At 37.9% G+C, this 26,687-nt stretch overlaps 1 protein-coding gene across 2 annotated transcripts in view; it reads left to right on the top strand.

Moving 5' to 3' along the window:
* Positions 1-25,581, top strand: part of CSMD1 (CUB and Sushi multiple domains 1) — a 1,835,848-nt gene extending 1,810,267 nt beyond the window's left edge. The window contains exons 64-71 of one of the 2 annotated variants that reach the window (XM_044760557.2): positions 1,993-2,104; positions 3,808-3,987; positions 5,258-5,302; positions 8,677-8,838; positions 12,094-12,206; positions 13,017-13,104; positions 18,612-18,744; positions 22,252-25,581. In XM_044760557.2, coding sequence (XP_044616492.1) covers positions 1,993-2,104; positions 3,808-3,987; positions 5,258-5,302; positions 8,677-8,838; positions 12,094-12,206; positions 13,017-13,104; positions 18,612-18,744; positions 22,252-22,411 — 993 coding nt within the window. In that variant the 3' untranslated portion in view covers positions 22,412-25,581. The remainder of the gene's footprint in view (positions 1-1,992; positions 2,105-3,807; positions 3,988-5,257; positions 5,303-8,676; positions 8,839-12,093; positions 12,207-13,016; positions 13,105-18,611; positions 18,745-22,251) is intronic. The other variant, XM_070499942.1, reaches the window with a different exon arrangement.
* Positions 25,582-26,687: the final 1,106 nt, after the last annotated feature.

Below are 26,687 nucleotides of genomic sequence, written 5' to 3' on the forward strand. Positions count from 1 at the left end.
TATTCTCATTTTCTTGGCTCTGACACACATTGGCTACTTCCTGATAGCATTCTTACACTTGAAAAGGAAGTTCTCATGGGTACCCAGTAGGTTAAATCTAATGCATTTCCTATCAGGTCTCAAATATGACTTTAAGCCTCAGGTAAATCCTTCTGGGGCATGGATATATAGAGCCAAATATATAGGAATACGGGAAAATATTCTATGTGGGTGTTGCTCTCACTAACTCACTATGAGAAATCAAAGTTTTGATCACCTTTGTTTTCAGCAATTTTTAATTTGCCCACATATAACCTATGCTACGTAAACATTTATGTTGATTGTTTTCAGCAACATATTCCTCTGATTTATCTTAAGAAACTAAAAGGCATGGATAAATCCCTCACTCCCATGAATAATAGATTTTTCCCAAAAGCAAGATTACTAATAATTTAAAGAAACAGATGCCATCTTTTAAAGAGATGACTGAGACCATCAGAGGAATCTCCCCAAACTGGTTTTCTTTTTCCTCCTTCATCAGGAAACATTGAATCTTGAATGTAGTAGGTTAGATTTTTGTTTGCTTTCTTTTGCACTGTAGGCTGAAACTCATGCAGAGTGAGCCATTCCAGTTTGGAACATCTCTTTGTCACACTATGTTAATTACACGGTTTAAGTGACTAGGTCCCATTCTCCAGGCAGCCATGTCCCATAAATCTATACACTCCAGGTTAGTTTACAATAGGTGGAAACCCAGGTGACGGGTTAACCCTTTCCCGTCTTTGAACCTCAAAGTAGTTATTCATTTGAAGTTTGGAGAAATTTGAATTTTTTCTTTATAAATTCCTGCTTCTACTTTTAGGTGCCAGAGCTAAGCAGCAGCTATTCTTTTCTGACGTTCTGCATCACTAGTCGATGTAGCAACTATTGCCACATGTTTTGCTCATAGTTGTTCTTCCCAAAATCCCAGTGAGGGAGATAGGGACTGACCCAGAGGAGGAAACACATGTGGAGGAATTAAGTAGCTGGTTTAAGTTCTCAGAGCAGGCATCAGGGCGGACTCTGACTTGGACATTTACGTGCTTCATAAGTAAAGCCTTAGCCAACCACGTGGTCTCAAGTGGGACTATGAGGTGCACAGAGCTGCCTGCCAGGCCTGGAGCAGCTGTCTTTGAGCTGAGTCCTTTCCCTCTTCTGTTCCGCCATCCCCAGGTCTCATGTTCCGGATATACGTGATCGTGGGAGATGGTGCCCTCAGTACACAACCGTTATCTCAGTCTCTAAAAACATGTTTACTGACCACTGGGAATCCCCGCTCCAAGGCACCTGCAGTTAAATTAGGAAAATAGATAAATATACAGGTACTTCTAGTACATTGTAGTAAGTGACACATGGGCATCTGATGCATTCTTGGAAGATCAGGAAAGAATGTGCAGAGGAAGTCAAATATAGCAAAGCATAGAGAATTAGGTGAGGATTAGGTTGGTGAAGGGCTGGTGGGAAGATGTTTCAGACACTCAGGTAGCAATAAATAGTTCATATGTTTGAAGCCCCCGAAGGACAGATTGAGTTTTGAAGGATTCTGTGATCGAGCAGGAAGCAGACAATTCCCAAAAGTGTTAACAGATTTATTTACTCATAAATACCAATTGCTTAAGATGAGAGTAGTGGCAAAAAAATGGAAGAGGAAAAAACATAATTATTACAAACCAAAGAGAGGCAAAGCTAAGATGAAAGAGGAAGAGAAAAGGCATCCTTTCCATACCCAAATAAACTGCCTCTTAAATGATCAGCGTTCACCAAATCTAAGATCTGACAGGCATTGAGCAACCTGAACTGTGTATACCGTCTTAACAGGCAGTTTAAAGGGACATGTCGATTCAGACAAGGGCTTGACAGAAAAGTGAGACATTACTGGTCTACTCTTGCCCGGGCACATGCCTTCCAGCCTGACGAGTCTCTACCGATCATGTCTGTTTCTCCTCTGAAGCTAATGCTGGCTTTCCTCTCTAGGTGGGAAGCATGGTGTTTTTCAAATGCAGAAAAGGTTACCACATCCAGGGTTCCACGACTCGAACTTGCCTTGCAAATTTGACATGGAGCGGCATACAGACCGAATGCATACGTAAGTTGATTTTCCTCCACGCTCAGAAATCCGCTATTCGTTCTCCAACGTCTGGATAGGGTTTACCTGCAAGGGAAATAATGAAGGGCTGTTTTATTTTTGTCTGTTTGATGGTTTTTAATCCCCTAAATCCCCTTTAAGCATCAGCATCACTTGGGAGTCTGGCGGTAACATGAATTCTCTAGCCCCGCCCTAGACCCAGAGCCTCACTCTGAATCAGGAGCTCTGGGGGTCGGAGGGCGGTGGGAGAGTGAAGAGGAGGGCAGCAGCCTGCCATTAACCAGGCCCCGGGTGGTGCTGAGGCACACCAAAGTCTGAGGAACTGCTGGAAAACAAAGGTGAGTGAGTAACATTGGAGATACCATTCACAGAGACAAGACTGACTGGTGCATGCTATTATTATTCTACTCTGTTTCCATCAAGTTACTGAAGAGGCGATACACTGGGCTGCATGACACGTCAGAGTGTAAATAGAAATATTTAAAATGTTATTTTTGAAGTCTATGTGAATTGATCATTAAAATGATTACTTAGGATCAAATTTTAATTTTGTGACTTAATCATGAAAATTAGAAATGTTGTATGAATGATTAGTAAGTCACTTTTTCATCCTCTATCAATTTAGTAAAATATAGTATCTCACTCTTATGTTAAACATAAAATAGTACAATGTTATAAAAAATTATTTTAATAGTACATAAGATGTGATTTTTGTACATTTATTTATCAGTATTATCAGATGTGTATTTATTTTAAAGTTGTCATCTCTATTCAAATTATATATGTGGGTATTATGTACAGACACATGCACACGCATATATGTATATAATATATACACATATAAATATATTACATATAATATATTATAATAAATATATATTGTGTGTGTGTGGAACTTGCTAATATCAGATCTTCATTGTGTTGAAAGTTTGCTGAAGTACAAAATATTACAATATTTAAAACAATTGCATTCACAATTTTAATACTGAAAACTTATTTTATAATAATCTGCCAAGTCCTTTACTTAAGACATATATGTGAACTTTATAAAGAATGAAAAGTCATTTGAGATCTAAATGTTATAATCGTATTTACTCCTAAATTATATTTTTAAAGGAAAAAGAATCTGTACTATTTCAATTGTTTCTAAACACACGTCAGATTTTTACCAAAATTAATTATTCATTTAAATGAACAGTAAATTTGCTAATTGCCACCAGATGAAAATCAATACATATTTCTAAATATGTGTCAATCTGTATGTGTTTAGTTTATAAGACTGCTCCTTTAAGGAGATTTAGCACTTTATTTACCTTAATAGTCTATCAGTAGTGATCTGTTTATTTCAAAGCTGTGATTTCTATCCTAAATTTCTATACATAATTAGTTACACACACACAGACACGTATGTAGTGAGAGAGCGGTACACGTGTATATGGATGAGTGGGGTAAAGAGAGGAAGGAGGAGGAGGAGGAGGAGGAGAGGGAGGCAGAGGGAGCTGGCAAATGCCACACGTCCGTTATGTTGTAAGTTGTACAGACTGGAATACTGGTGATATTTAAAGCCACTGTATTCACAATTTTAAATTGTAAACTAACTTTATAGCCATTTCCAAATTTGGGCTGCCTTTCTTTAGATACATATGCTAACTCTGTCATGAACAAAGTTTCAGTGTTTCCTAATGGAATCAATACTGTTTCAGCGCACGCCTGCAGACAGCCAGAAACGCCAGCCCACGCGGACGTGAGAGCCATTGATCTTCCTACCTTCGGTTACACCTTAGTGTACACCTGCCATCCGGGATTCTTCCTCGCGGGCGGGTCTGAGCACAGGACGTGTAAAGCAGATATGAAGTGGACAGGGAAATCACCTGTCTGTAAAAGTAAGTCACTGAGGAGGAGGTGCAAACACATTCCTGCAGAGCACAGACCAGCACCAACTCCCCACCAGGCTAGCGCCCAGGCTTAAGATACACAAGTAAATACCCTCACGAAGTGATGTCAGTCAGCCCGACCAAATCTGTGCTTAATGTGTGTGAGCCGTGTGTGTGTGAACGTGTGTAATGTGTCTGATACAGTGGAGGCACACGCTGAATAGATATATAGATTTTATTATTTGTTAGTCTCATTTTAACCCAAAAAGAAAAGCTACTTGGTTGAAGAAACATATTATGAGTTAAAAGGAAAGTAGCACACAATATGTTTTTGGAAAATGTATTTTTTAAAATGTCAACGGGCCAATAACACTAAGTGTTGGTGAATCTATAAATTAAACTTTGTTCTTTTTAAGACCACAAGCTGTTTGGTGGTGGAATATATGTTTATGTATTCTTGAAATTGGTTCTACTTTTTGAAATTACACAAACAATTAATGTGGAACTGATGCATTAATTACTCACAAATTTGTGTGTTTACAAATGAGAGTCATAACTCTGGGTCGGATTTGATGATAGCTAACCTTTCAGATTCCCGCCAAACACGGACTATATACGTGAGTGCTGAACAGCATAAACAAGAATTAGGAAGTGTGATGAAACCTTGACTTTGGGTCTAGTTTCCTGGAGTCTATTCATAGTTCTCAAGTTAGGGATTCTTAAGATACGTATGTTTTCCTTGCCCTTGTCTGTCAGAAATAGAAGAATGCAAACTTTAAAAGATGGTAGTTTGATACAAACTACAAAAACTAAGAGGTTATGAGTTAAATCTAATTTGATAGACCAAATTAAACATTCTTCAAGGGAAATAATTTGCTATTATTCAGTATGAACTTGTAGGTTCCTTGATTTGGGTGGAGACGTAGAAAATTGAGAGAGGTTATGACATCTTAGTTATTCTGTATATTACCTTCCAGTTGGGGGCAGCGTGTCCCAAACAGGAGTCAGACCCTGGGTATAAACCACCCTCCTTTGCAAGGCTCTCTGTTGTAGCACACGTTAGCTCTGCCTTGATGTTCACCATTAAACTCAATTTTCCCACAAACACAATGGCTATTCTGCTGTGAATATATGGGTTTACAATGGATAGGTATAAGAGATTTATATTTTATACATTCAAGAAATCTGGAGGAAGGAAAATTGCTTCAATTTGACATTTTTTCAAACTTATTCAAAAATAACTGTTTTTGAAAATGATAATTTGTCTTTTTACTTGTAGGTAAAGGAGTGAGAGAAGTTAATGAAACAGTTACTAAAACTCCAGGTTTGTATACCAGAACAGTTACAGATTTAAGTCAAATGAAGTGACTTGTTCCCCACAATACTGTGTACAGTGAAACAAATTTTAACACATAAATTTCTGATTCCATTAGTCCATAAGCAAATTAATGTTTCAATTATTTAAAACACCAAGCCTATGCAGATTTCTATTTCTTTCCTAGCAGTGGTTTGTGAATGGAATAACAACACTTTACTTCAAAGGAAAACCTTTGGCATCATCACTCACTGTCTCATTGAAAGGTGCCTTAGGCATTGTGCAGGCAGAAATGGATATAAAACATTGATAAAAGAATGTGATATAATGGAGAGCCTTATAAAGAGGGTTGCAATTCTTTCTTTTAAATGAGGAAGCTAAAATAAATGAGGTGTTATGACAGCATGAACTCTTAATTTGAGCAGTTCAAATGGAGAGCTCCATTTTTTTCCCAAGTATTTTCATAATTCAGGCTTCCTCTGCCTCTTAAAAGGTTAATTATTGCTTTTTGTTCTACATGGTACCTTGCTAAGTGCATGACATAGCAAATCAGAAAGATTGCAGTGCTGGTTCTGAAGGAAGGTGTTCATCACCCCAAATCTTCTGGTGTATTCTATCCGTGTTATAAATTCATTGAATAGTTAAATAATACAGTGTGTCCCCAAATTATATTTTAAGTCAAGCTTTTTTTCCTTCGTAAATATATAAGGCCACTTTCCTAGTGTTTGCCTTATTTGAGTTTTAACCACTGGCTTCTTAGACATAAAGCTCTTCTCCAGAATCAAATGTGGAAAGAGTCCAGTAATGCTACTGTTGAGGCCCACTGCTGTGTGACACATTTAATTCTTATATGAGGCAAAAGGTCCCATGTGATTAAAGGAATTTCTCCAGTGTAGACCGTGAAGCATAAAAACTCCCTTTTTTAAAAAGAAGTCTTTCTAGACTACTCTATTTCAATGCTATTTACAAATTAAATACAGAAATCGATACTCTTTATCCAGGCAACATTTTCTTCAATGGAAGGAAACGCAATCTGTTGTTGTGGTGGTGGTGTGCTTGCTCTGTTTTTGTTTGCTTACTTTTTGTTCCAGATGTTAAAATAGCTGCACACTTTTTTTTTGAAGTAACGTTATCTCATTCTCTCTGAAGGGAAGTGATAATTAAACGCGGTTCTTTATCAGGGTGGCACATTCTAACACACCTCGACTTTTGTTCCGTTACATTGCAAACTACCAGCAGCAAGTCAAATGACAAGGACTCGAAAAGAGCATCTTACAGCAGCACTGATGGTCAGATGCACATACAAACAAGCCACTTCTAAGACACTGGTCATGCCTTACTGGACCCAGTCAGGCGTGCCCCTTTACTCCGACATGCCAACAAGAGTAGCTTAAGTAAATGGCTTGATCAAGTGCATTAACAGCTCAGCTGAGTGTGTAAATTCTAATTAGGGGAAACAGTCAATATTATTTTAAAAGCCATTAATTTTAGTCAGGAAAATAAATTCATTTTGAGCTTATGAATTAAAACTGGGCCTCTGTGATGCTGCTGATGGACTGGTAGAAGGATTTCATGTCGGTTATCAATAAGCAAATGTGTTAGATGTCTGTCTTATCTGGGTTTTAAACTTGTTTAATTTTTGTGTGTGTGAGGAAGATTGTCGCTGAGCTAACATCTGTGCCAATCCTCCTCTATTTTTTGTATATGGACCTCCACCACAGTATCACTTGGTGAGTGATGTGTAGGTCCGCGCCTAGGATCTGTACCCGTGAAACCCAGGCCGCCACAGTGGAGCATGCAAACTTAACCACTACACCACCGAGCCAGCCCCTAAACTTATTTAATTTTTAAAATGATTGTTATTACGAAGTTGGGTCCATTCAAAGCTATAGGAAGTGATTACATTCTGTTCTTTAACTCTTGTGTTGCTAGGATGTATTTTGTAGGTGTAGCCTGTCTAGAAAGACAGGAAAACAGCCAATTGGACTGAAAAGAGAAGCATGAACCCAGACACAATATCCATGCCCTCATCATCTGTTGTTATAACTGGATTTGCTAAAAAATATCTGTAGAGAAAAATGCATCTTTATTTGTACCCAGCAAGTCAAGCAATATGTTCCCACCAATTCTACTTACAGTGGATCTTGTCCACTTAAACATTTAGGCACCTCAGGAGGCAAAAGGCAAAGAGAAACTTAGTGGAATCATTGATGTAGATTTACATCAGTTATCCTATAACATTTTATATTAATATTGTGAAAATGGCAGGGTATTATACATGTTTATTAGCAGAAATGTGAAAAATAAGTTTAATTTTTTTACAACCAGTGAAAACAAGAGAGGATACCTTAATAATCTAAGTATTCCTGTGCCAGATGAATTTTAATGTTTTAAAAAGACTTTATGCCTTTTATTTCTAAATTTAAATAAAAGATAGATGGATATATAATGTCATATATATGGCATGCATATGTGTATGATATTTGACATCATTGAATCCAACTTTCTTGCCCATACTGGAATAGTTTTTCCAAGGAGATTAAAGTAGAGTAGAAGAGCATGCATTGGCTCTACTTACAAAATAAAGACCTCAAGAAATAAAACACCTTGGTCTTCATACGCTGGGTGTGTCTAGTCAAAGTGGCGCATTGAAATGCAAGCTTTTTGAGGGCAGGAGTTTCCTGACAGATGATCTGTATCAGTTCTTCTGAGCCTTCCAAGTCTTTTGAAGAGTAGACTTGTGGGCTGGCCCTGTGGCATAGTGGTTAAGTTCAATGCACTCTACTTCAGGAGGCTGGGTTCTCAAGTTCAGATTCCAGGCAAGGACCTACAGCACTCATCAGCTATGCTGTGGCGGCGACTGACATAAAAAGTGGAGGAAGATTGGCACAGATGTTAGCTCAGGGCTAATATTGCTCAAGCAAAAAAAAAAAGAGGAAGATTAGCAACAGATGTTAGCTCATGGCTAATCTTCCTAAGGAAAAAAAAATAGTAGACTTGGATATTAAATGAAATATCAGTAGTGATTTCCTGGATCAGTTTACTATATTTCTCATTAAGCACAATCAAATCTAACCCAATATTAGTAGTACCAATTCCCCATACCCTCTGGCCTTGGTAGGTCTGTTAAAACAGGTATGCTTTGTCATCTAAAGTATTTCTCCAACAAAGTAACAAATGTATATTTGCATCTTACAATAATCTCCCTCCTCGTTTCATTGATGTTTACACATGCTAGAAGGGGACACTGGAATTGATCATCTTTGTCTTCATTGTCATTATTTGTGATGTCTCACTGAGCAGTATTACACCCTCTCTGTTTTAAAATACCTACATTGAATTTTTCTGCGTATGCTAACATTCATCTGTTTTTCCCCCTACAGTTCCTTCAGATGTCTTTTTCATCAGTTCAGTGTGGAAGGGATATTATGAATATTTAGGGAAAAGGCAACCAGCAACTCTCACCGTGGACTGGTTCAACGCGACAAGCAGCCAGGTGAACGCGACCTTCACCGAGACCTCTCAGGTGGAGCTGAGATTGACAGGTGGGCCCTGGAAGTTTTACTAAATGCGTATATGTTATCACAGAGGAGGGAGCCAACGTTTATTAAGTACTTATTAATATTACGTTGGCTTTGCATAAACTACATCTTGCTGGATCATCTCAATATCCATGGCAGCTTGGTATTACTTGCCCATTTTAAAGATTACAAAACTCGTACAGAAAAGTGAATGAATTTGCTCAAAATTATGCCCATATTAAGTCAAAGATGTAAGATTTATATCCAGATATGCACGTCTCCAAACTTCATTCTTTCAATATCTGGTTTTTTAACTCATTGCTCCTTTCGAGTTCTTTTCTCGTTCCAGAATTAACAGACTAACAACAGTTCTGATTTCTATGCCAGACACTCAGTACTACACATATATCACTTTTTTATCCTTACATCAATCCTATGATGTAAGTATTCTTATTGAACACATTTTTATCTATTAAAAAGAGAGAGAAAGGAGAGAGACAGACCGACAGACACACCCAAGAGTAGCCTTCCTAAGGGAACATGGAAGAGGTAGAATTTGAACTCAGCATCAGAATTTCAGCAAACAGAATCTTGAGCCCACACTCAGTAAGACACTGAATCCCTTCATGATTAAATGTAGTGTCTTTTTAAAAATTTTTATTTATCTTTTTACATATATTATTATTTTTTAGGGGGGGGAAGATTAGCCCTGAGCTAACATCTACCACCAAACCTCCTCTTTTTGCTGAGGAAGATTTGCCCTGAGCTAACATCCATGCCCATCTTCCTCTATTTTTTTCCCTTCTCTCCAAAGCCTCCCAGTACACAGTTGTGTATTTTAGTTGTGGGTCTTTCTAGTTGTGGCATGTGGGATGCCACCTCAGTATGGCTTGATGAGCGGTGCTAGATCCGTGCCCAGGATCCAAACTGGCGAACCCGTGGGCTGCTGAATTGGAGCACACGAACTTAACCACTTGGCCATCAGGCGGCCCTCACTTTGTACATGTGTTAGGATATGGAGAGGAGAGGTAGAGAGAGCAGATTCCATAGCTATTAGCACTTTTAAGGGGAAGATCATGTGGCCCTCAGTCTTCAGCCTGCTGTCTTACTGACTTACAGAATGCTGTAAACTGAGGTACGTGTTAATGAGAGGAAACCAGGATGCTTGTTCATAGCTGGGGTTTGTTTTTTAAGGCAAGTTACCTGCCGTATTTTTCTCTTTTTTCTTTTTTTTTTGAGGAAGATTAGCCTTGAGCTAACTACTGCTAATCCTCCTCTTTTTTCTGAGGAAGAGTGGCCCTGAGCTAACACCCATGGCCATCTTCCTCTACTTTATATGTGGGATGCCTACCACAGCATGGCTTTTGCTAAGAAGTGCCCTGTCTGCACCGGGGATCCGAACGGTGGACCCCGGGCCGCCAAGAAACAGAACATACGCACTTAACGGCTGCGCCACTGGGCTGGCCCCTACCTACTGTATTTTTATGGCAGGAAGGAGAAAAGGTGTTAAAATGGTTTCTAATGAAGTCAGATATTTAAATGCTGAATGACCAATGTGTTTTATGGAGACAAAAAAACTAATAAATGATAAAAAAGAAAACTCACTTCTGACAACAAGGTATTTTTCTATAGACCAACTCCTAAAGGCTTGAGACTCTCCCTAAGTCATCCGCAAGGCCAGCCTGCTTCTGAACACCCAGAGGCCCCCAGATGGCACCCACTTTCTCCGCAGTCGCTAGACTGCCACATGCTTGATCTTTAGAAACTATGATAACGGGTCAAGCTTTTCTGCCATTCCTCACATCCACTTTCCTACTTCTTTGTGAGAAAACATCTGAAAATAGTACACACAGCCTGGATTTAGGAGAAGCAGAATCATCCATGCTCATAGATTTTTAACAAGTACATACTTAGGAATTCATGGTCTGGGGGCCCACACGTCGCTCTGCATCTTGAACCTGTGAGTGTGTAAATGGTTTAGACCAAGTGCTGCCATCTGGTCATGGATCAGAATAAGCAGAGGAACTTTTTAAATATTCAAATTCCCCAGTCTCACCCAACTGCATTGGATGATCTATTTTTTTTCCCCAAAGAAAACGCTCCAGTATGATTTTGATGCGGCTGATGTCCGTAGATCAGTGTTGGGAAGTCTCTGGTCTAGATGGGAAAGTGTTTGGATCAAGTGTCGTTCCAGCTGAGTCTCGGTGGACATATGGAGACTTCTTGGCATGTGAATTCTGATTCCCCAAGGAGGAAGGGACGCTAACATTGTGGAGTGCCAGCTAGGGCACAGATTCTGCTGGATGCTGTTATTTAATCAGCATAAAAAATATCCCATAAAGATATATTTTATGATCTCTACTTGTCACTCGTAAAACTGAAGTTCAGAGTTTTAGGGGTTAAACCCATTGCCCAAAACACAGAGCTGCTGATGGAGGAAATGGGCATCAGCCCAAACTAAAGCCTTCAGGGGTCCTTCTTGTCAGTTGACTTGAACAATGGGTTCCTTCCGTTCTGTGCGCTCGGCCATGCAGACGAGTCCTGGGATATTAGAGCTCCACATCTCTAATCTGAGTGAGTGGGAATTGACTGCTGCACTCTCTGAGCCTGTCTTCTCTGCACAGGAGACATTAGGGTTCATCACTAATGGTTTAATATTTTGATATTTGTTTGTTTATTCATTTATTATATCCTTTGTGTAGGGAGCTAGCGGTAGCTGCAGGCATATTTCCTGTCTGTGCCCCATCCTAACCACTCCAGGCATCATTATGAAGCAATCCTGCAAGGCAGGACTGTGTAACCACTTCGTTCCCAAGATATGATGGCCACACAATACGTCCAACATGCTTCGTTCGCTGTGCTATTCGTTTCAAATTAACGGGTGCAATTCATCTTTATAAGGAGCTATATTTAGGGTTAGGGTTATGGTCTCCTTTTTCTACATACTTCTCAGAAGTGACTAAAATAGGAATAAGAAATGCTAGATTTTAAAAATTAATATAATTGAATGCGTATTCCTTTCATCATTTCCGTGGGATAAAGATGTTGAATTTAGTGAAGTGGATTATACTCATTCAAAATTGATGAGGACTTTAAGAGGAAGTGATTTTAAGGAAAAAAGAAGTGCCGAGGCTGAAATTTAAAAATAAAAATAATTTCTGTTACCTATGATATTATCATCTCTGTACCATATTCCAAATCAAATGGATTGAATGCCTGAATTATTAACTCTTGTGAATTCCTGCAACGTGAGAATAATCGACTTCCATCTTTGTGCAGGTGTTTACAAGAAGGAGGAGGCCCACTTACTGCTGAAAGCTTTTCAGATTAAAGGTCCCGTAGATATTTTTGTCAGCAAGTTTGAAAACGACAACTGGGGACTGGATGGTTATGTAAGTACTTTGTGAGGGTTGTCACAAAGCACAGATTTTCTCGTCCTTGCTGTCTGCACTGAGGCAGGAGCAGCAGAGGAGGTTTCTTTCTGAGAGGAGCTGTGTTGCGTCTGCCCCTGGAAAACTCAGCCGTCCCTCTTCACAACAGCTTGGCCATTTTACTGCTTCATTTCATAGTGAAGAAACCTCATCTCTGAAAGGAGAAATAAATTGGCCAAGGGCACATGGGTTGTAAACGGCAGAGACAAAACAAGAACGCAGATCCATGTTCTGTGCTTGTTAACACGACTTTCCACCCTAAGGGTGGGGCCGAATCTTTCCAAAGCCATCAAAAATTTCAAAAATAGTCATTCCCAGGTAAGCAGAGAGACTCAAGATGCCCTCCTTCATATCCTTCTTTGCAAGTTAACCATTTGTTTGGATTCTCATTCATTATCTGACTTAACGATGTACAGCCTTACATGAAGTGCACCGGCCAATAGTCATGACACAAAGTGAGTCTTACATAATGTAGGTTATGTATTAATGCATATATTTATCCCCCTTGGCAAATGATAGCGAACCTATGAAGACATTGTAAAATGTACTGCCTGTTTCAAGATCAAAATGAGATTGTGAGAATTTATGTTTGTTCAGGTTCACCTTTGTATTTTCCAATCTTTAACCATAAATGTGTCACTGAAAGGAAAGACAAAAATAAACTATTTAGCCCATAATATTTAAATATAAGAAATAAAATTATACTATAATAAAAGAACAGATTACTATTAATCCTTTGTATGCATTTACCTTCCTTTTTGTGCATGTTAGGTATCGTCAGGACTTGAAAGAGGAGGATTTACTTTCCAAGGTGATATACATGGAAAAGACTTCGGAAAATTCAAGCTTGAAAGGCAAGGTAAACTGCACTTAGGTTATTTTTTTAAGCAAATATCCGTTTGGCATTCAAATGATTATGCTGAGAAGTAATGAAAAGGTCAGGACTCTGAAAGAAACATGAACAAACATATTGGAGAGACTAACATATTTACAGATGAATGGGAAAAAAATTCCTCTGAACAACAAAATAAACAAAGCTGGAAAAAGTGCAATAAATATGCCAGACATGAAATTAGTATTCTTACTATATAAAGACATATTAAAAATAAGGGAGAAAAAAGCAAAGGCAAAACTCAGTTAAAAAAGAAACAAACTACATTATCCTAAGAAAATCATTAAGTAAGAGTAATTAGAATTGGCCAACAAACCATGAAAAGGTCTTCAACTTCAAAAACGTATATTATGGCCACAAAGATCATTTTTAGTTATCAGAATGGCAAAGTTTTAAAAAAATGATTCTGAGTGGGCAGTAGAAATAGGCATTCAGGTGTTGAATTTTGGTGGATATATGAATAGATATGTACAATTTGGCAATACTTTTTCATCCACCAATTCTATCTCTAGAATTTTTAATCAGACAAGTGTGAAAAGTGTTCTTTGCATCTTCAGGTGTGTTTAAAGCAGGCCAGGCTTTAATAGTTGACAGTAGAAATAACCTGTATATCTTACACATCTATCACAAAGGAATTGCTTAAATAATTTTATGCAATGTGTTACATTAAATAGAAAAGAGTGTCATTCAGTTTCTTCGTTAAGGGAATGAGGACTATATATTGACGTGGAAAGATGTTCATGACTTAGATATGACAAAAAAAAGTTTCCTGTAGACAGACAGACAGGCAGACAGGCCCTTCTTCCTTATTTATGTCTTTCTCCATGACTTGATTTTTACCTTAGTAGTTAGAACAGGAAAATATATGTGAAAAAACACTAGATTTGAATCTTACCTTATGCACTTGTCAGTGTTGTAATCTAGGATGAGTGACAATGCTCTTGAGCCTGTTTCTTCCTCTGAAAACTCAGGAGAGAAGTCAGTTCTGGTTGTCAGGAAGATTAAGAGACAATGTAAGCATTAGCCTTCTGCATGCTAAGCTCTTTTCACACAGAAGTCATTACTATAGTTGTTGCTACCAACACAGAGGAGAAAATGCATTTTTGTAATGAGATTAGCACCGAATTTCTCCTGAATAGTCTAAACCACTTTGTACCTTACTTGTAGAATTCTATTAATGTATTAATTTTATAAAGAAGAATATTGTCATATAGGCTTCAACACCACGGCTGCCTTCCAGAGGCACAAGAGTGTAATATTTTGAGATGATTATCACGGATAAACTCATTTCATGAGACTTTTATCAAAATACTGAGGGATTCCACAAGAAATGTATGCCAACCTGTATCGTATCAAAGTTAAAACAAAAGAACTTAATCAAAAGGATAATTAGTCATAAAATATTCTAATTCCACCATCCCAAACTCAGTAGTTTTAAATAGAAGAGCTTCAAATTATAATGTCAGCAATGGCTGAGATGATATTTTAAATTGGGTTATAGTATTTTGAGGTAATGAAGTAGAATAAATGCATTAGACCAACACTAATGATGGTTCAAGTTTTCTCTTGCTCTAAGCCAAACCCTGCAGTTATTTGTCCTCCTTTCTCCCTGTGGCACACGCTCTAGTAATTTCATTTAAGGACACCCCAGTGAGCTGTCCAGATCCTCTGTGGATGTCTGAGTTTACTCATCCAGTGCACCTGACCTGAACGATCACTTTGCTGTTGCAAATTCCCTCTGCATTACCCCATTTCTTTTTAATGTAGCAAAATAACACCTTGCCTTAACCAGTAATCTTTATTCCCATGTGATGATGAGCTCACTGTCAGGGAAAACAATTTGCCTCACAAAACAATTTGAATCACAAGCAAGTCTCCCATTGAACTAATTGGAAAAGTCTATGTTTAAGTAATGCTTTAATAACAACCATTCATTTGAGAGTTATGGCTAAATTGTATTTTGTCAACAGATAAACTGGAAAAAAAGTGATTATCATTAAATGGCTACTAAACCAAGTCAGTCTGAAAGACAACTCTAATGTAGAAACTTGTGTAAGAAACTGAACAATGAATTGGTTTCCCCATTAAAATTGAAGTCAAAATTTTCAATAAAATAAAAATAAAACTTTACAAATTTTTAATTAAAATTAAAATTTCCCCCATACATACAGAAACAGAATAGGAGAAAATATATGCAAGTCATGTACCTGATAAGGGACTCGTGTCCAGAATATATAAAGGGCTCGTATGGCTCAATAATACAGAGACAAATAACCTAACTAAAAAATTGGCAAAGGATTTGAATAGATACTTCTCCAGAGATATACAAATGATCAATAAGCACATGTAATAATGCTCAACATCATTAGTCATTAGTGAAATGCAAATCAAAACCACAAGAGACACCACTGCACATCTACTAGGAAAGCTATGGTTGTGAAGACGACAAGTGGTGGCAAAGATGTGGAGAAATTGGAACTCTCATACTCGGCTGATGGAATGTGAAAATGACACAGCTCCTGTGAAAGACAGTCTGGCTGTTCATCAAATAGTTAAACATAGAGTTACCATAAGATCCAGCAATTGAACTCCTATGTGTATAGCCAACAGGACTGAAAACTTATATTCACATAGAAATTTGTACACGAATGCTTCTAGCAGTGTTATTCCTAATAGCCTAAATGTGGAAACAACCCAAATGTCCATCAACTAACGAATGGATAAACAAAATGTACATCCATACAATGGAATGTTATCTTGAAAACACTATGCTAAGTAAGAGAAGCCATTCACAAAAAAACACATACTTATGATTTTATTGATATGAAATGTCCAAAACAGGTAAATCTATGTAGACACAAAGTAGATTAGTGGTTGCCCAGAGGAGGAGGTTGGGGGAGCGGAGGATGGGGACTGACTGCTAAGGGATACTGGGTTTATTGTAGGGGAGACAACAACCTTCTCACCTTAGATTATGGTGATGATGGCAACACCATGTGAACATCTGAAAACCCTTGAATTGTATGTATGCTTTAAATGGGTAAATTCTATAGCATGTGAATTTCTTTCAATAACGCTCTTTGAAGAAATTGAATGGCCTACCTTGTAACATGTGCAAAGGTCCTCATCCTCATTCTTAAGTAAAGATATGAGAAAACTGCTACATACAGTCTTCGATGTATCTGAGGAGCAGCAGTGGCAGTCATGATAATATGAAGAGGAGGCAGAATGGGAGGGGAGGTGGGAAATGGGGGGCCAGGAGGTGGCAGTTAGATATTGCACAACTAAATGTTATAAATAATATTTATGATATAATATAATTATTATAATAAACTAAATAATATAAGTAGATGTTATACAACTATATAATACTAAAAGTTATAGATTCTGTTAGGCAATGATTCTACTTGTGAGAAATCATCCTGTGTATTTAGGCTCCTACTGATGTATAGCTGTAGAAAAAGAGTTTCATTGCAGCATTTTAGAAAAAAGACTAGAATGGCCTAAAACTTCTTCAAAAGAAGACTGGCTAAATAAATTCTGACATATCCAATTAAAAGAATTCCATAGGGGCCGACCTGGTGGTGCAGTGGTTAAGTTTGCATGTTCTGTTTTGGTGGCCTGGGGTTCGCCGGTTCAGATCCCAGGTGCGGACATGGCACTGCTTGGTGAGCCATGCTGTGGTAGGCGTCCCACATATAAAGCAGAGGAAGATGGGCACAGATGTTAGCTCAGGGCCAGTCTTCCTCAGCAAAAAGAGGAGGATTGACAGCAGATGTTAGCTCAGGGCTAATCTTCCTCAGAAAAACCAAACCAAACCAAAAGAAACCAAAAGAAAACAAAACTAAAAGAATTCTATATACCTAAAAAATTTAAATCTGATTCATATCTTCTGATGGAAGAACCTCAAAAACATATAGTTTTAAGTTTAAAAAGCCAAATACAAAAAATGTACACAGTATTTGCATGTTTTAGAAAAGTAATAAAAGAAACAAATATATATATAGTATATTGCTGGAAGGACACTCAAAAAAAAAAACCCCAAAAACCCGACAACCACAAAGAGGAAGTAAACCTTTATTTCCATTGTCCTTTATATTATTTATTTTCATATCTTTGTATGCCATTTTAATTAATATCATGTGCATGTATTATCCTTTAAATCATTAAAATAAGGGTAAATAAATGAAATTAACTAGGAGCTCCTGAAAGCATAATGATTTCAGAGTAAGGTTGGTTGTATAATTCACAAAGACTTTCTTTCATGTTGCTCTGTGTTAGGATGTGACGTCTCTTGTGGCATGTGGATTTTCCAGGATTTTATTGATTAGAAGTCTAATGTCTATTATGTCCAAAAGTTCTGTTTGCAGAATTTAATTTAAGCAGAATACAAAAGTGTTAGAATGAGGCCAAAAGACTCACAGAATTATGGAAACCTGGAGAATGAGGTATCGTAACTTAAGGGAAACCAGTGGATGCTGAAATCCTACAAAGACAGCACGATTTTTTCATTTCAAAAATAGATATCGAGCACATATTGTCTTCTAGGCTCTATTGTAGGCACTGGGACTTCAAGAGGAGAACCAGCCGAAAAACTAGCCTGGCATGATAGAACTTATATTCCAGGAAATATAGGTCCTCATGAACTTCTGCTAGGTGCCAGACACTGTTCTAAGTAGCTGCGACGTCCTGTGCATTGAGTGAATCCATGCAATTAAGCCAAATACATTTCTAAATCGTATTTCATAAGTAAACTCTTCAAGAACAAGCTTCTGTATGTTTGCATCTCTTTCAATGTCCTGCATATGTTTGCCACTGTAGATATGAATTAAAGAGCTAATGATTATATAGTCTTTGCAGTGTTAGATGTTTAGATCAATCTTCCTTTCTAAGGAACAGAAATCACGTTTTACCATTCTTTTGTGTCCTTATAGAAACTTTCATTATAGCACTTAGGTGCTTTCTTCTTTTGAGTATTTCTAAACTGTGTAAGGAATTTTGGAATCTACCTCAAATAAAGGTAGATTATACTAATATATTCACATATGGAGAATATAATGCCATTTATATAGAGATCTGGGATATTTATGCAATTTCGGTGACATGTTTTGCTGATTCTGCTCCTTAGGACAGGAGAAAACAGCAAATACTACCCATCTCTGTATGTAGATAAAGCCATATAGATACTTTCAGTTAATTTTTACGCAAATGCAAATATCTATAACTATAAGCAAAAGTCAGAATGTAGAGTGCCCTTTGCCTTTCTTACGCTGGAAACATGAGGCCCCTTCATGGTATCATTCAATGTCAGTAAGTAAAATCTTTTGAAAAGACTATCAGTTAGTTCTCTCTGGAATTACAACTTCCTCTGCTTCTTGTATAATTTATATTCATTTATAAAATTTATCATAACTTTACCTTTGTTTAAGCATAAGTGCAGCAACTGCAAATTAAACATTCTTCTTCTTTTCCAGATCCCTTAAGCTCTGGTCAAGATTCTTCAAATCATTCCCACGGCACTAGCAGCGGGTCTGTCGCGGCTGCCATTCTGGTTCCATTCTTTGCTCTAATTTTATCAGGGTTTGCATTTTACCTCTACAAACACAGGTACTGTGCAACGTCATTTATTTGCAAACATTGTTATGGTAAACTATTGGTTTGCTGACTGTGCATGCTCTCCCACTCACAGGCACATATATTTTATACCGCTATGCACTATTCTCTCCTAGGGTAAGAATGCTCATACGACAAAGTTTTGTTTTGTTTTCTTTATTTGCCATACTTTTTCAGTGAGACATCTCTGAGTAATAAACTTTAGGAGAATAAGTAAGTAGATTAAGACAAAACATGCTACTTTTTTTGTTCCACTGAAAGATGCATTAAAGGATTTTGTTCCTACCTTCGAGCTCTAGGACCAACCATCAGGAGCATTGAGGTGGCCTTTCCCCTTTCCAGCAGAAGATTGAACAGAATGATCTCCTCTTTCAACTCCATGAATCTACGATTTATAAATTGTTCATTTATTCCTTCCTTCAACAAATACAAATTGAGTTCATACTGTGTACTAAGCAATACTAATGGTCTGTCTCTTGAAAAAAAATGTCCTGGATATATATGAATTTGTATATCCCTACTAACTGGAAAATGTCAAAACTTGGAGAAAAAAAACTTTAAGGAAATTGACCCTTTCCTTGGGGTTGAGATGGATGCCAAAAAGAAGAAATCAAAAATATATTTTGGAAGAAATATAAATCATTCTTCATTTTGTGTCTATATGGAATAATACATTACCTGGAGGAATTTGGCATATGCCAAACTGCCCGAAAACACTGTTGAGAATAGCAGATTTCCCTAAAAATAACAATAAAAAAATTATGATCCCCTGAAATAAGATTAAGATATATTAAATGTGTCCAATGTTTATTTATATAATACAGACATTTCTACTTACTTCTGGTTAAAAAAAACTGGTCTGAGGATGTTGGTTTTTTTTTTTTATGACATAGAATAGCTTTAAAAATGCATTCTTATACTTTTTTAAAAATATAAAATAGTAATAATCTTACTTCAAAATTATATTGTATTAGCTGTTCACAGGTGTGTTCTCGCTTTCCTGTGGTTGGTAATGTTCTTACTTTAAAAAGATAACCCAGTGACAAGAATCTCAAATGGTGTTTACAAAACTAAAGATTGGCACAGCTGTATTAATTAAGTATTATTATTTTTATTTTGAAGAAAAAAATATCCTATGTGCACAAGTCTGGTAAACCTTATCCTTAAATTTCTACTTGGAGCTAGTTGAAAATTTAGCAAATGTGGAAATATATCCCACTGCCTTATCCTGTAAAATGCCATCATTACAAATGCTTCTCTTCTTATAATACAAGTTCCTCTTTTAATATAAATTAAAAATATATCTTTCACACATTTCTCTAGGATATATAATATCCATACAGTAGGAACTTTTTATAATTCCTGCAAATTCACTTTTGCTTTTTTTTGGCTTCCACGTTAATCCCAAGGGAAAGATGTAGTTCATTAAAGATCGCTTTCCCCACCTTTTGACATGTTGCCTGTCAGTGGGGACACCTCTGGTAACCTGCTGTGGTTCCCTCTGGCCGCCCCACGTGCCTGAGATGGACAGCATCCCCACACGTCACCGAGTTTTCCTCGATGCTCACCGAGTTTTCCTCGATGCCCCTCCCAGGGATGCAGACCTTTATACAAGTCTCAGAGAAAGCTATTTTCAGCATCTCTCTTGTCCTTTAAAAAGATAAGCCCACACCATTGTATATACTTATACATCAATTAAACATTACTTCTGATTATGTCTTAATTTTAAGACCACATGGCATTGGGAGAATATTCAACATACTCCACAGCGATAGTCTATAAACCTTAGAAGCTTCCCCAGAAACATTCAGTATGAGATGCGTCAGTGAAGGTAAGGCAGGGAATAGATCTCAGATTAGAAAGCCAGACAGGAGGGAGCAAATAAGTGTATTTTTTATATGAATCTGACACCTACTTTGCATTTCCACTCCTGTGGGCTGCTGGGAAATTTAACCTCAGTGTGAGTGTCTGTCTTCTCAACGTGGCTCCTCATCCAAGAGGCTGCCCTGTGTCTGGAGACTGGAAGGAGGCTCTCTGGTCTGATGGCTACCAGAAGAACAGTTCTTAAGCCACCATGACTTCTAAATCTGTAGAGTCTTGCAGTTCCCTGCTTCTGTGTTATGTGAGGGCTGTGGGATTTTTGCAGGAGGAAGGAACGCATGCCCCATTGCCCAGGTGCTTCTTCTGAGGTCTTGCCACCTGCCTGGGAACCCACCAAGCGGGTAGCTTTCTCCCCACGGGCTCCCTACCCTCTACAGATATCAAAATTCCTTAAGGAGTTGGCGCTTTACTTCTCCAGATAAAACCTTGTTTCCGCTCATTTCTGAGTTTCTCCCCTTACTTGTGTGCTTGGAGTTGTTTTCTTGATCAGAGCCAGGGTTCCTGACTCAGGACGTCAACATGATTTCCATCTCAGCAGCCCCAAAGTCTGGTCCACCACTGTAGTGTTTCCCTGGCAATGAAGGAATCATGGTGACTCGTGACCTGGGAGATTAAATGAACGTTTTAGCCAGGTCTAAGCTTCATTAACATTTGGCTGAATTTGTTTACTAACCTTTGCTACTGGAGCATTTTCAAGTTCAATGTCAAAGACCTCACCAGCCCCTAGGTCATTTGCAAACTGCTTTTCTGCTGACAGAAACCTACTTTTCTAAGATTCACACACTTTTTAGTTCTCTGTTTCTTAATGAACATATTATAACTTAAGAAAATCCACTAGGAAATCACTGAAACAGAAGTTTCTTTACATCCAATATCAAGTGATGTTTTTGCTAGTGTAATTTACATTAAAGTTCTGTTTTTAACAGAAAAATTATATATTTTTCTTGTATAATTTCTTCTGAAAATAGCTGGGGGCAGACTCGATAACTTTAAGTATTATATATCTAAAAATCTTTTCATTCTCTAATCTTACATAATATATATGAGTTTTCTTTTAACCAGAAAATGTGAACAATAGCTCAATAATGTATATAGTGTCTTTCCTATAACTTACTCAGTAGACACAAAATTATGTTACAGAAATACCAGCATTTGGTGAGTGTTAGTTACAGCAGTAAACTCAAGTTTATGTTTGTATTTTAGTTTAGTCATGGCCGTCCTGAAGGGTAAGCGTCTTGGTTAAAAATTCTTCCTCTACGTGATGATTGGTGACTTACTCAAGGTCATATAGCTCATAAGTGATAGACCTCAAAACCAGACTCTATCTCATTCTAGCACTGGTGACCTTTCAATTTTGCTGGGACTGTTAGTAGAAATCAGATAATTCTTTGGTTTTGGGAACGGCTTCAGTTCTCTAAACCTTCTTTATAATCCCAACCAGCAATGTAAAGAAATGAATTACAAATTCGTGAGGATGTGCATGGCTCCCTGGGTTGTAGGCCATCACATCTGTGTTGTTGCCTGCTGACGGAGGCGTCCTTTCACGTGCAGAGTCCCAGCTGTGAGGTCTCCCTTCTTGAAGTCAGGGTCCTCACTGTTTGCTCCCTCTTTTCCTTTCAGAACAAGACCAAAAGTTCAATACAATGGCTATGCCGGGCATGAAAACAGCAATGGACAAGCTTCATTTGAAAACCCCATGTATGATACAAACTTAAAACCCACAGAAGCAAAGGCTGTGAGGTTTGACACAACCCTGAACACAGTGTGCACAGTGGTATAGCCTTCAGTGCCCGACGGACTGATTCATAGCCATACCTCTGACGGACAAGCAGGAACCCTTGGTGCCATATATCACTCTCCCCTACTCTTGGCTTTGCTGCAGCAACCTTTCACATCAACCGGCATACACGCAGCAGGAATTCCAGTCTAACGTGCCAGAGTCTTCTGAGGATCGAACTCCAACCCTAGCTTCATTCTGAAAGTGGATTCTAAGTGCCCGGCTGCAGCTGCTTGAAATGAAGGCACCCTTAAGGAAGACTGCCAGGTCAGGCCAACACGTCGTACTTAATGCCTCCGACTTTCCTGTTTCTGTGTGGCTGGAATGCCTTTCAACGCAGTCCTCTGGGCACATGGATACATCCTTTGGGCGCGGTGACAAATGGTAGCACCACAACATGTGTTTGGTTTTTTTAACCCCCATGGATACGAATACTCTGAAAAAAAAGAAAAAAGCTCTCTTGAAGAAGACACCTTTCTGGTAGATGCACACACCTACAAATGCTTCCCTCTGTACTTCCTGAGACCTGACAAGCTTTGAGGAACTCACAGCTCACCTTGGAGTCCATTCCTAGGGCCATTTGCAAATTTCCTAGTCAGCTGTTCTATTGCAGAATTTTTGATGCACAATTTTTTGCACTAGTGTGTTATGAATGACTAAGATTCTGATAAACAAACTATTTACACAGGGTTTATACACACTATCCATTGTATATAAGCATCCTCTCACATTGTCAAGCTAAACATTCCACCATCCATTTAGTTGGCGTGTTAGAAAAAGAAAAAAAAAATCCCCAGATATGGCACAGGTTTTAAAAGGAAAATACCGCATTCAAGAGATTTATTTTATTATTGCTTCTTTTAGCTACATGTACGTGTTGAATTCACTGAAGATATCCAAGGAGAAAAAAAGAGGCCTTTTTATTTCCCACATTTGTCTTATTTTAGTACTGTCATCATTCTATTATTGTCAATATTATACTCCTTACTAGCAGGGGGTTTGCAGTGATTTCTATTTGCCATGTAAAAATGTGAATAGTAATTTATTTTAGATAGCTCATGAACTTGTGGGTTTTAGCTCACAATACAGCCTTCCCTTTGTATTATGTTTTTTCTTTTGCTGTGTCATCACTCTGATAGTACATTGAAAGACAGCATACCACAGCGGCACCCGGAACTCAGCAGGAAGTGTTCAGGATCAAAATACCAAGTGTTTCTTTGGAGGCAAAGAAAAATTACACACACTCTTATTTCCTGATGGTTTATTTTATATATTAGTTTGTGTTTGTTTTATGCTTTATAGTTCCAGACGGAAAGAAAATTTTGATGAGTTTTCAAGGTCAAAATTCATTATAGGTAAATTTATGAATTGCGGTATAAATAAAATAGGTGTGATCTCCATGTGCATAAAATCAAGTGTGAACTAGAAGTTGTGGCGATGAGAATGTGTGTGTAACAAACTCAAAGTAAAGATCGTGTTTATTTTTATTTACAACTGTTTGATAAAAGTATTTGAAAGGACAATGCTTATTTTATGATTTGGTTTTTAAGTACATATTGCAGATATTGAAAATTTCCCCGACCTCACATTCCAGGGGACATCAATAGAGACGTCAGAGGTGTTAATTGGCCATCCACTTCACTGTCATGAAAGTATTCACACCTAGCTTTAAGACCCATATATTTGTTTGTCTATTGCATATTTAAATGCAAGACTTCAGAAGTGAAAAATGAAAGAAAAAAAACTGTCAGGATAATAACTCGTTCTTTCAAGTCGTGCGTTTTGATGTGAATTTTTCAGCAGATCTTTTCTGCTCGGCCCCCACTATGCTGAGGCTCGTTCGAAGGGCCACGTGCTGTTAGGAGGGCATAAGTGACCTCTTGCGGTTACTGCCTCGCCTTTTGAATTCTATTTTATTAGGCTGAAATCTCTGCATGCTTTTCTCTGGCCACCCTGGACAACATTACTGGAGATTTGTTTTGCACCCTGGAGCCCTTCCATCACTCCGTCTCTTTAGACAGATGGGGTCAGCCAGAGCCAGGCTCCTAACGCAGACCCTGAACAGAAACAAAGAGAAAACGTGAGGAAGTCTGAGGATCGTCATGTGGAGGGGAGAACAGGGTTACTATATATATTAGGTGTATATATATACATACATACATAGATATAAATATATTGTACATATCTAAGTTTGAGTCATTCAAACTGGGTGCAAAATGCTGACTTCAGAGTCTGAATTAATGTCTCTCTTCCCACATCCCTGACCTGCTTGCTGGTCAATGATGTTACGAAATCCTGAAATGACAGGACATACACACATGCAGGAAACCACATATCAGATTAGATATCATTTTCCTTTGTGAGTATCCTTCGGTTGCCAGTCTAGAGCATGTTATTGAAAAAAAACAAAACTCCATGAAATTCTCCTGTAAGAATTCTGCCTAGTTTCTTCCTAGGTGTGTGCAGTATCTATTCAGGTCTCCCGCGATCGAGGGGTTGGAGGGCCTTGTCCAGGCAGCTGGCAAAGGCGCTTTCAGAGTTCGGGCTAGAAGACTCTTTCCGGAAGCAACCAGAACACATGCGAGGGCACGCCCCCATGCTAACACAGGTTATGTGCTTCGAAGCTGTTTAAAACTGCTGCTTGTTTCACACGTCTTGCCTTTCTTCAGGCTAGCTGCAATAATTTTTTTCTTCTGTAAAATATTTTGTAAACAACAACAAAAAAAGCTATTATAAAAAGGGGAAAGAGAACGCTGGCATATGATCAGGAAAACCCATCATCACCCCCCCACCGTCTAGCCATCCCACCACATGCTGCTGACATGAAGTAGGTGCAAAAGACCTTTTTGTACAGAGATATATTTTTTATGAAGAATTTGTAAAATTATTAAATATGCTGTAATTTTTTGATTAATGTAGGTAAATTGTTAAAAAATAAATGTTTTTACAATACAAAACTGTAATTTTCCCAATAATGTACAATGGACCATCTCTAGCTGATTTTCAGTTCCAATCCTATTACACATGTATTAATATTAAAGTGGCCTGTTAAAATGAACAGTATCTTTTTTTGTCAAAAAAAAAATTATAAAGAGAGTGGACTATAGCCTGTACAATGCCACCTATCTTTAAAGCAAATCAGAGTTCTAATTAAATATTTAATTTTAGATTTCGATTTTTCGGCGTGAGTTTATTTTAGCTTTAATAAGTGCATGTGATTCAGCGGAAGGGGAGGAAGAGGATGGAAGTGTTTGTGACGAGCTTTTACAGAATTTAGGAGCTTTTACAGAATTTAGAATATTTTCCTAAAACATTAACATCACGGACATGATGAATAAATAGCACACTCGTGAGAAGCCGTGACACAGAGAACAGCGATGTTGGAGCTGAGAGATTTCTTGATGGTTTGCCTTAAAATCACTGGGAGCTTTCGGCTCCCTCCACAGCAAAATCAAGCTTGTATTTTTTGATTAAAAAAAAAATTGGGTGTTCTTTCTGTAAAGTTTCGCAACACTGAAAAATGACATGTAAGAAAATGATAGACATAGTTAATGGAACATTTCGAGTATCACCCTTGAAGACAGCTCAAAAAAGTCATTCACTCAATCAGCCTTCCAAATTCAAGCCAGCTGTCCTCCTTTCATTTCTGGGCAGAGAGAGAGCCGAACGCTTTACACGTCCTCCGTGGCCCGTCAAGCTGAATGCCTTGCAGTTAAACAGAATGATATACTAATTTTCCTGAGAGTCAAGTTATTACAAAATAAAAAACAACCAATCATAATAATAATAAATGACCCCATAGTGGCTTGAAAGTAACAAAGTTTTGATATCCCACTTAGAGTCTGGATCTCTTTGCATCAGCAAATGTGTTTAGTTGCCGTGGATTGAGGACCTACTACGAACCAGACACTGCTCCAGGTGACTTTCGCGCATGCAAATAATCCTCATAATCCAGCAAAGTAGGTTTTCTCATTCTCATTTTACAGGTGATGAAGCAGAGATTCAGAGAAGTTAGCTAACCCAAGGATGCACAGCTAGATAGAGCTGATTCTTGAAGTCAGCTTTCTCTTGCGTCAATATTCTTTTTTATTAAAAATATCACATTATTAGATTCATCAATGTTCCCTTTTTCTTTTTATCTTTTAATCACCCATCTTAACCTCTTTCTGCAATTAAAATTTTTCTGTCATTCTAACCGTAAATCACTTTGGGGGGCTTCATCTGGTAAGCAATTACCACAAGTTAAGAATTCCAGGAGAAATAAATACTTCGTATTATC

This window comes from Equus asinus, chromosome 27 (genome assembly GCF_041296235.1).
Source record: "Equus asinus isolate D_3611 breed Donkey chromosome 27, EquAss-T2T_v2, whole genome shotgun sequence".
NCBI classification, from domain to species: Eukaryota; Metazoa; Chordata; class Mammalia; order Perissodactyla; family Equidae; genus Equus; species Equus asinus.